Source organism: Phyllobates terribilis, unplaced genomic scaffold (assembly GCF_046119375.1).
Source record: "Phyllobates terribilis strain yellow unplaced genomic scaffold, ASM4611937v1 Scaffold_1__5_contigs__length_1240528914, whole genome shotgun sequence".
Classification (NCBI taxonomy): Eukaryota; Metazoa; Chordata; class Amphibia; order Anura; family Dendrobatidae; genus Phyllobates; species Phyllobates terribilis.
In genome coordinates, this window is record NW_027362761.1 from 1,151,194,201 (window position 1) to 1,151,206,094 (window position 11,894).

Consider the following 11,894-nt stretch of genomic DNA (forward strand, 5'->3'; position numbering starts at 1 on the left):
AGTCCGTGGAGCAGTGGGTCCATATCTACCAGCGTGACACCTGAACAGAGTGAGCTGATGTGATACATTTTCTTTGCCTTTGTTCAGGGAAAGGAGTGTGCCAAACGGAAACTCTATATGAACAATTAATAGTGAATAGTATATTTAAATTATGATTATTTATGTTAATTAACCACTGAGCAATGGAGAGGGAAGAGACTGACAGGATCAAAATGTTGTGAGATGCCCTCCACAAAGTTGCTCTTTATGAAAGCTCAGCCATATATTTTAAAGCCACTCCTGGTTTTAGACATGGCGTACTCGATGGGTGGAGACGTTGATGCCAGAAAATATGGGGGAAATTTATTAATTGCTTTGGTTCAGTATTCTGTCATAAAAGAGTTGCAAATTTCGGCGCATGCCATTTTTGTTTCTAGTGTTTCTGTCAGGAGCGACAAAAAAAAATGGGATTCCGACAGTACCCCGACAGAGCCATTGAGCATCCATTGAGACTCCATTGGACCTTTTTTCCCAATGTTGCCCATGTATTGCTTTGTTGTGTTTGCCATGAAAAACAACAACTTTTTTTTACTCCAAAATACTGACCCAAAGTCCTTGATAAATTCCCTCCATATTACCTGGTACCCCTACATCTGCTTCATTGGATTTTAATTTTTGCTATATGGATATCCAAAGATGTGCCAACTTATTAAGTGGTGTGCACCTCTTATAAAGTTAGGGGCATCATACTCCAGCTTAATTAACTTTAAGACTTTAATCTATAATTAAAATCTAAGTAAATCTCCTCTTCTCTGCCTACAGGTGATAAGTCTAGTGCTGCATATGAAGTACCGTACTATGTAAAGAACCATAAGGGACAAGAGAACAAGACTATCAGGATATGATGAGAATACGACTCCTGCCACAGTAATAACTTGCTGACTGCTCCTGTAAAGACAAATAGTATATTGTGTGAGAAAAATAAGATTTCCTTTATTGGCAAGCTGTTATACAGCACAAAATCTATGGCATAATAGATAAGACTACAGATAAGATAGAGTTACGTCTGCAGTTACTGCAGTGCAAATGTCACAATAATATGAGGATCAAGGGTTCTCACCACCCATTTAAAGGGGTTATCTGGGACTATTTTTTATTATCTTTTATCAATGGCCTAAAAATGGTGGTCACAGATGGATCGTGTGGCTTTCGGTGACGTCACGTCAATAGAGCAGCAGCATCTATTCCACTCTGCTCTGTTGATGGGGTGTGACTATGTATGTCATGATGATTAACAGGCAGCTCCCCGTTGTATAACTGCGGGCAGCCAACTGTCAATCAGCATGACATCATCAGTGACACATAGTTGACACAGCAGCCCGGAAGTTGAAAAGAGGTCAAGAATAACCTGAAACTTCCTCCCCCTGTAGCAGCCACATGTGCTGCCTCTAGGATACATATGACCATGAGTCTTACCACAGTAATTTTGCTTTTCATCTATCAGCTATAAAGTGGATGAATACTGAGGTATATTTAGGTTTTCTGGCACCCGGGGCAAGAACTCAGTTTGGCGCCCCTACCCCCTCAAGCAATTTCTGTAGTCGTCATGTTATCAATCATTCATATGCAATTTGTACACTTATAGTCACATGCTGACTAGCTGCTTTTCCTAATTCTCTCAGTGTTCAGTGAAAAACTGAGAGAAGCAAGAAGAAAAGCTAGTTGTCATGTGACCGTAAGTATGAAAATAGCATATGAGTGGCCATGTGATGACTGCTGGAACTATCAAGCAGAGCTGAATCCTGACAGTGAGCATATTACACGCTGTTAGGATTGGCATGCTGCAGTGCTTAATTTTATAATTAAAGGGATTGTCCAGGTTTGAGATGAAAGTCTGCAGTCACTCTAGGTGACTGCAGGCTTCTGAATTCTCACAACTCCTGCACTGCACACTTTTAGGATTCTCCCTTGCCGGTGGCAAGAATGGAAGGTCATGTGAGGACAAGTATACAATTTGTATACTTCTAGCCACATTCCGACTAGACGTGTCCGGCCTCACACAATTAATTTTCATTGAGTGAGGCTACACGTGTCTAGTCGGCACACAACCGTATGTGTCCAAATCTCACTGCCGGCACCAGAGAATCCTGACAGAGTGCAGTGCACGCTGTGGGAATTCAAAAGTCTGCAGTCACATAGAATGACTGCAGACTCTTCACAAACTTGGAAAACCCTTAACTTGTCAGATGGCACAACAATTTATTAACATAGCCATGTTTCATGAAATCTTACAAGTTATGGATTGCTACATCACTAGAACCCCCATCAGTACAGAAATACATCACTAGAACCCTCATCAGTACAGGAACACAGCATCAAAACCCTCATCAGTACAGGAATGCACCATCAGTACAGGAATACATCACCAGGACCACCATCAGTACAGGAATACATAAATAAAACCACCATCAGTACATGATGTATGTTATCCCCGTGTTTGCGTGGGTTTCCTCCGGGTTCTCCGGTTTCCTCCCACAATCCAAAGACATACTGATAGGGAATTTAGATTGTGAGCCCCAATGGGGGCAGTGCCCATAATATCTGTAAAACGCTGTGGTATTAATGGCGCTATATAAGTGAGTAAAATAAATACATAAAAAATAAAATGCCATGATGAGTTTTCACAGCCACAGCTCATTTCTGCAGACTTCCACCTTTTCTGGTCTTGTGCAGCTCATCCCCAAATGATACCATTAAAAATAGCAGTGTCATTATAATGCTCCTGAATAAAATTATTCCCCTACGCTGTGCCCCTGAATAGACAATTGCTTCTCATTACGTTCCGTGCACAAAATATGATCCACAGACTGTGCATGGTACATCTTCACACTGTCCTCTCATACTGTGTCCCCTATACTGCCCAGTCTCAATACTGTGCTCCCTCATCACACTCCCCCTCCTCGGCATACTTTCCCCTCCTTGCTGTGGCATCACACTGTCCCCTCATGCTGCCTCATCTCCATACCGCCCTCCACACTACCCAGTCTCTATTCTGTGCACCCTCCCATTTTTCTCATGCCATACTGTCTCCTCACACTATTTCTTTCATTAGTCTCCTGACACATCTCCCCCGCTACCCATAATGTTTTTGCCCCCCCCCTTGCTCCCCATACTGTGTCCGCACCCATCCCCCTTAATTCCCATACTGTGTCCGCACCCGGAGCAGGAAAGAGAGATTTATCTAGCACAAAATCCAGGGAATTAATTAAAAACTTGAAATTTATTTGAACATGATTAAAAAGAGTACATGTTAAAAAATGCTCTAAACAGCATGCTATCTGATGCGTTTCGAACTTTGTGTTCTTATTCACAGTATCAACTATGCTTGGTTTTTCAATAAGTCCGTAAAAAATGTTGCCTGTCTGTGATTTTTTTGATAAGCTGTCTATAAAAAATAAAAATATCAAGTTGGCATCCCTGCACTGACACCTTGCTGAATGCTTCTTCTCTGAAGAGATGCACTATACTATAGAATAAATTAAGTTGAAGAATTTGCTTCAAGTCTTATACTGACATATAAAGTATATTACAGCAACTACTATAAAGGTAACTGAAGATTAAACTATATTATTAGTTAGCTGCACCTTACAGTTCTACCTTCTATCCAGGTATACAGCATTTAATAATTCATTTATTTCTCTAAGGCTAGGGTCACAAGACCGTATTTTGTCTCATTCAAGAAAATCGGTCCATGCTAATCACACTCTGATCAGACTATTATCAGAATTTGATCAGTGTGATCCAACTTTCTTGGATGTGGAGAAGAAGGAAAAAAAAATGTCCCCATCTTCTTCATTCTGTCAGTACGAGAAAATCAGACTGCACTCAGAAGTCATCTGAGTGCAGTCTGATTGTTTTTCATGGAATCATTGACATGGCTGAGTGCGTTTCGATAATCAGATCCAACTCGTGCATGCTGTGATTATTTCCTTGGACAGACTCTGTCCCAGGAAAAAATCGGACATGTGCACGGCCCCATAGAATAACATAGGTCTGAGAGCCATCCAATGTTTTGTCGGATCACATTCGGATTGAAAATACGGATGTCTGCACGAACCCAAAATTTATACTATATAATATCTGAATAAAAAACATGTGACTAATATCTAGACAAATAGGGCACCTATAATTGTGATTGTAATAATATAACGTATTTATTGGATTACCTGCAGCACCATGTGGCCCCCTGACGAAGGTACGCCGAAACGCGCGTAGGGGTGGACATGCACCCAGCTGGAGACTGTGTGTGTTTATACTGTCATCCCTGCAGGTACCTGTTATGCTAATCATGAAATTGTTGGTACTATTAATGACTGTTAGTTGGTACTTAGGCATGGAGATATTAACTTATATAATTGTGTGGTATATACCTGTGTTAGTTATAAGTCTTTTCACACATGGTCTGGGTGGGTAGTTTGTCTTTGTGTGTTTTGTATTTGCACACCATGCTACCATTAGTCCTATTGTAATCTATGGATAATTGATGTTCAATAAAGATATTTTTATACGTTTTTCATTCTTATGGGGATTTTTTGATCGTTGTTTTCTTCTTCGACTCTTTGACCATTTGTAAGCGTAAATGTAATCTCTATAGATCAGATGCCAATATGCAATGCTGGGACTTACAGTTCCTCCACCACCACTGCATGTAGAGTAACTAAGGAGCTATATAGGTATTACTGTCATCCTGTCTTATAAAGTAGACTGTATAAAAAGCTGCAGGATGTAAATGTGACTATACACCAAGTCCAAGCAGATATAGACAGCAGGGTACATACCTATCACTGTATGGGTACAATATGCAATCACTGTTGCCATTCTGAATTTCGATTTTCTTTGCCTTTTTTACTGTGCGGAAGAAATATTTTACTGGTGAATGATATTGAAGTGGAAAATACTAGAGATCTTGATAGGTTCAGAAGGTTTTAGGTCATAGGCAGCAGAAAATAGCCACACAACAGTCATACAATGTGTGTGCAAAGTGGGTGTTGAGTCATAAATGGCCAGGGAGCATAATAATGTGTTTGCTATAGATAAGCTTTATGTGTGCTGCAATATAATGCCATTACTATATAAAACCTGGATAAAAAAAATGACTGATGGAGACACTTTCATATGAGGCAGAAATAGCCCAGCATTGTGTGTGCAGGGGGTGGAGGACACTGCTGGCCTTAAGGCATCAATATGTCCTTCATATCTCACTTGGGGCTGGCTGCATCTGGAGTGACGTGCTAGCAGTATCCTGAGGAATTCACTGCCATCCACCAGAGCCACAAGGCAGGTATTTTCTCACTGAGCCAGTGCCTGCTACACTACAAGGAGAGGGTTAATCATTAGACTGCAGCAGAGGAGATTAAAAGGTTTGGATGCAAGGGAGTCTATAAAATGTGCTCCAGAATGTGCCTGAAATCAGGACTTTTCATCTTGGATGGATATCAGCCCAGCAAGTTTCTAAGGTCTGAGAGCAGCTGAAGAGAACCAGTCTTAAGACAAGAGAAGTGGATTGCAAGCTTTTGGGGTAATAATGTATAAGAAGGCACAAGGATCTGTCTCCAGCTGCGCACTTGCACCCAGCTGGGTTGCTTTCTGCAGCTGTGCCATACTGACAGCTCTGAGCATAGACTGCAAGCTCTCCAGAGAAGAAGACAACGCAGGGGGCTAGAAGAATTGCTTTTACATGGAGGGTGCCTGTCCTGCTGCCCATCCTTCCAGGATGGCACTATGGGTTCTTCTATGGTCCCCCAATTTCAGCTTGGAGAGGAGTAACAGTGCGTAAAGTATCCAGAGATGTTAGTGAATAGGAGCCTTTTCCAAGAAGTTCAGCAGAGAAGGGAGCTGGTGGCAGGACAGATAATCACAGGGAGTCTTCTGTCCCTTCTCATCTTGTGGACCCTTTTCGGTAACATCTTGGTATGTACAGCTGTCATGAGATTTAGACACTTACGTAACAGAGTCACCAATATTTTCATTGTGTCTTTAGCTGTCTCTGATCTTCTGGTAGCCCTCTTGGTGATGCCTTGGAAAGCTGTAGCAGAAGTTGCAGGTCACTGGCCATTTGGGGAGTTCTGCAACATCTGGGTGGCCTTTGACATCATGTGCTCCACAGCTTCTATCCTCAACCTGTGTGTCATTAGTGTGGACAGATACTGGGCAATCTCTAGCCCTTTTAGATATGAGAGGAAGATGACCCAAAAGGTGGCATTGCTGATGATCAGCGCTGCATGGACTTTGTCTGTCTTGATTTCATTTATACCCGTTCAGTTGAACTGGCACAGAGATAGAAAAGATGCTCCAGACATGAACAACCAGACTGCAGAAAACTGTGATTCTAGCTTGAATAGGACGTATGCAATCTCTTCCTCCCTGATCAGTTTTTACATACCAGTAGCTATTATGATTGTCACCTACACCAGGATTTACAGGATCGCACAGATCCAGATCAGGAGGATATCTACCTTGGAAAGAGCAGCAGAACATGCCCAAAGCTGCAGGAGCAATCGTGTTGACTACAGAACCCACCATACTAGCCTGAAAACTTCCATCAAGAAGGAAACAAAAGTTTTAAAAACCCTGTCTGTGATCATGGGGGTATTTGTGTGTTGCTGGTTACCATTTTTTATCTTGAATTGCATGGTTCCTTTCTGTGACAGGTCACCTGGAGACCCCCAAGCTGGTCTGCCTTGTGTCAGTGAGACCACATTTGACATTTTTGTCTGGTTTGGTTGGGCTAACTCTTCTTTGAACCCTATCATCTACGCTTTCAATGCTGATTTCCGTAAGGTCTTCTCCAGTCTTCTGGGATGTGGACACTGGTGTTCTACCACCCCTGTTGAAACAGTCAATATCAGCAATGAGCTAATATCCTACAATCAAGACACCATATTCCACAAGGATATCGTGACAGCCTATGTCAATATGATACCCAACGTGGTGGATTGTATAAATGACAATGATGAGACTTTTGACCGCATGTCTCAGATCTCACAAACATCTGCAAACATTGAGATAGCCACCAGCTCAATGTGTGAGCTGGACTGTGACACTGAGATTTCACTCCATAAAATTACCCCCTCTATGCCAAATGGGTTCCATTAAACCAATGTTTCTCATGTTGACCAAGTCATGTCTGGTTATAGTGATATATTATCATTTGGTGCCATCACTCCTTCCCATACATTTCAAATAAGTAAATTATGATGACACTATAGTATACCTATATTAAAGTTACGTGAGTGTTTGTGTGTTTTATATATGGCGACAACATTATTGTTTTATTGCCTTGTATGGGAATTAGACATTGTTCTTAGCACTTTACTGAGATGAAGGCATATATTCTCTACAAGTTAGCAATGCATGGGTCAAGGTAACACACTCTCAAAATTACTATATTACATATCATACAGCAATAGCTCATATATTATTGGAGGAATTCATGAAACTGATGCAGTAGAAAACAATTGCTTTTTTCTCCTAGGCATTTTCTTTTATCACCTAGCTTTGTCCAGTTGTTTGCCATGGGCATCACTTTTTTTTTTATATAACTGCAACATGAAAAAAACATCCAACTGCTCTGTTAAGTAAAATCATGATGAAACCCCTTGATACATTGTAACTATCTGCCTTCCATTATTATCCCTCCAGATGTCATCAAGCTTCACAATGATTTCAACCCTGTTACTCAACTAACAAGCAGGTTATGTAAGGAGGACCAAATGTTATATAAATGTAAAACCTAAATCAGATTCCCATCTGCTATTGAAAGGGTTAAAGAGGCTCACAATAAGGCATCCACTGCTATAATCACTTATTGCTGTCTGTGAGACTGAGTAATCCTCCTGTAAAGCTGCTCAGTGTTTCTAAAACACATAATACCAAAAAAGCAACTCATGATACAAAGCCCTATATGCTGCTTGTGAGATGTCCACAGTGCCCCCATGTGTGTAGCAGAACATTACCAGCCCCCATCCCTGCAAATTAATACATCCCCTCCATTGCTGTCTGTAGTGCTCTACCTCAAGAAGGTATTGGTTTCATTGCTTTAATGAATCAAGTGCTCTTACATATCAGAATATGGATTTAGATGTAGTGCGTGTTTCTGTGGATACATATTAGTGCGTTGTGTAAATATAAAGTATCTATGTATTTCTTTTCTTCTCCGAAGTGCAGTATTATCATTGACTGTAACATTAAATATACATTTTATGATTTATTTTTTAAATAACTTACTGTTTATAATTATACACACCATATAAAATGTTGCTTTGAAGGGGTCGTACATGGGTTAATCAAGATTTGGCAGAACATAGGCTATCAATTGAGACATTGCACCAGATCCAAATGCCTAAAGGATCCTAAAAGTCTCTTTTCCCACATAATAGGACACCAGGGCTAGAAATGGTAAGTGGGGAAGAATTTGCACTGGAGCCCTGGAGCTTCATGCTATGGGTCTGGGGACATGTGCTGCATTTTCACACTTCAGAGTATATAGTACGTTCATGAATATTTGATGATGCTAATGGAGTTGTGATTGATAGGGGTTGCGGTCTGCGCAGGTTATTTCAGCTCTTCCATTCATTGTGGTTTGTACACAGGGGTATTCTTACACTGAATCAGGAAATACACTTCATTAAGAGTAAGCTGTCACTTGCCATTAATATGTATTTTTTTTCCACTGGTGTAAATGCCGCTGTTCTCCTGAATCTGGTGATGTTTATTTATTTTTTTCTGCATCTGAGATATAGCCCTTGTTTCTCTTTTTAGGCAACTGGGCATGGCCCTCAATAAGCCTCCCGTAGAGAACAGTTGATGAACACACCCACTTGACAAAAAAGACTAGCTTAAAGCACCACTCCAGCATTTTTTCTTATTGCACCGCTGGAGTGGTGCTTTAAATGTAAGCCCCCTGTCCTCTACCTCCTACTCACCTTCCGGCATTTTTATCTGTTTTTCGCTGCCGCTCCCATCAGTCTCCGGCCAAAAGTGACCTGCCGGCAGCTCCAGTGTTTCATGGAGCGGTACGAAGATCACTTTTTAATGCAAGTTTATGCGAGTCTCGTTCTGGCTCTCATAGACTTGTATTGATAGCTTGTGAGGAAGCTTCTGAGTTCCGACTATTCAGAAGCTACTGTCACAAGATGACGCCATGGGACCTGAGCAGCACTGATAATGGTGAAGACGCCAGGGGCAGGGGACTTACATTTAAAGTGCTTTAACATACATGTAAGAGAGGACCATATGTCAGGATAGAAGAGGTGCAGGAACAAGAGAAAAAAAACCCCGCCAGATTCAAGAGAACAACATTTAGATCACGTAAAAGAAAAATATTTATTTATGGCAAGTGACAAAAATTTAAATATGACCTAACGTTTTTTATGCTACATGTATTAAAAATGGATTTTTATTTCATATCACAATCTTTAATTAAAAAAAATAGTAATCTTGCAACTTTTAAACTGGTCACTTGGACTTTTATAGAGTCAAATTTGCAGTCCTTTCAGGAAGAGCTTTCAGCAGGCTCATTATCATCAGAGGCAGGGACAGGGCTGGTTCACATAACCGTATTTTTGGTCTGAGTGCTGTCCGTGGAAAATACGGATAGCACTCGGACCAATGTTATGTAATGAGACAGTGCAGATGAGCGATTTTTTTCACTGACTGAATCTGTGAGTGCATTCACTAGTTTCTTCCATAAATCAGATGAGACACAGTATGGCATCCGATTTTTAAGGATACAGTTCAATTCTGTAGCATAGGAAACTGTAAATGATTAATAGCTGCTGCTGTAAAAACGGATTGTATACAGACAGCACACTGATGACAAGTGAGAAAAAAAATCATCCCACTCTCTTGGATGAAACTGAATGATTTTTTATATGCTTGTGTGAACCTCCCCTTAGACAGGTAACAGCTCTATATGCAGGTAAGAATCCACCAATCATAGGTGATGTCACAGCTGACCCTGCTCCTCCTTCCTTCACAATGACTTTTGTGCAGGCTCATTAGATGCTTCAATACAAAAGATAGGGTTGGAGTCTGACCACTGTGGCTATGTACATGTGTTGTTTCCTGAAACAACAGGAAGTTAGGGTCTGAAAAATCCCCGATGGCCAGTGTGAAAATTGCAAGATTTTTATTTTTTATATTTAGTATAGATTGTGATATGTGAAAAAAAACATTACATATTTTTTAAAAATACATAATAAGTAATAATAAGTAATTTTCTGATGATAAAGACTTTTCGTTTTCTTTGCACAACTACCACTCTCGGCATACCATAAAAGTCAAAGTATGTCAAGGCATTGTGCAAAGCTTCTGATGTTTTTCCTTTGCCTACATAGAGCCCGAGTACAAAAATATAGTTATTATAGCTATACGTCACTATATACATGAGGGGCTCTTCCCCGCCTCTTAACACCTCTCCAGGTACAGGTGATGGATGACTACTGTGCTTCTGCATGTGTACATGGTGGCCTTCACTGAGAAGAGGGATCGGGGGAGGAAGGAGAAGATTGGGACAATGGTCCACTTATAAATACTCATATTCTTTTATCAGTTTTGAACCAATTCTCACATTATATTTTAATACCGTTTCGGCTAATACTATAGCAGACCAATACCCGTATTATGCTCCCGCTATGTAGGGCTATATATTCAGGTGGAAGATTGACTTTAAAACTGAAAATAAACTTGGCAGTGTGAGCAACTTCTCATCAATATTCCTACTTGGAAATTATGTTATTCGATTATACAGAAACAAATGGTAAAATGAGATAAATTTACATTAATTTGGGCTACTCTCTGCTAATGATCGTCCCAGGGGCTTCTAATATGGAGTCTAATAGTAACCGATAATAATTGCTAATGACAATGTTATAGAGCTGAAACAAGCTCTGAATGATGCCATGCTGTGCCTGGCATTATTGTTCTTAGAGATGATCTGTAGATGCTATGTAATCATTTACTGGGGTTCTGGCACCCAGCAGAGCTTGCAATCTGGTTCTGATGCCATCAATATGTTACATATATCTACATTACATCTATCTATCTATCTATCTATCTATCTATCTATCTATCTATCTATCTTTTATCTACCATCTATATCTGTCTATTTCACAGACAGTGGGGAAAATAAGTATTTGATACACTGCAGATTTTCCAAATTTTCCCACCTACAAAGAATGGAGAGGTCTGTAATTTTTATTTTTATTGTAGGTACACTTCACATGGAAGAGACAGAATATAAAAAGAAAAAAACAGAAAATCACATTGTATGATTTTATTTGCATTTTATTGCACAAAAAACAAGTATTTGATACAATAGAAAAAGAGAACTTAAAGGGGTATTCCCATCTCCAAGATCCTATCCCAATATGTAGTAGGTGTAGTAATAATAATAATATTAGCAAATACCTCTAATTAGAAATGTAGTATAGTTTTTTTGATTCACTATGTCTCTTTCCTCATGGGCAGGCATCGCAGGACGTTAGGTATCCATGGTTCCTTCCACTGATAAAGTCACAGTTAGTTATCTAGTTGCTAGTGGTCGTAACCATGGATAACTAAGGTCCTGCGATGCCTGCCCATGAGGAAAGAGACATAGTGAATAAAAAATACTATACTACATTTCTAATTGGAGGTATTTGCTAATATTACTATTATTACACCTACTACATATTGGGATAGGATCTTGGAGAAGGGAATACCCCTTTAATATTTGGTACAGAAACCTTTGTTTGAAATTACAGAGGTCAGACGTTTCCTGTAGTTCTTGACCAAGTTTGCACACATTACAGCAGGGATTTTGGCCCACTCCTCCATACAGATCTTCTCCAGATTTTTCAGGTTTCGGGGCTGTC

At 40.1% G+C, this 11,894-nt stretch overlaps 1 protein-coding gene across 1 annotated transcript; it reads left to right on the plus strand.

Annotated features, from left to right (window-relative positions):
- Nucleotides 1-5,035: 5,035 nt before the first annotated feature.
- Nucleotides 5,036-8,260, plus strand: DRD5 (dopamine receptor D5). Its single transcript, XM_073648489.1, has one exon. The coding sequence runs from the start codon at nt 5,827-5,829 to the stop codon at nt 7,132-7,134; it is 1,308 nt and encodes a 435-aa protein (XP_073504590.1). The 5' UTR covers nt 5,036-5,826; the 3' UTR covers nt 7,135-8,260.
- Nucleotides 8,261-11,894: the final 3,634 nt, after the last annotated feature.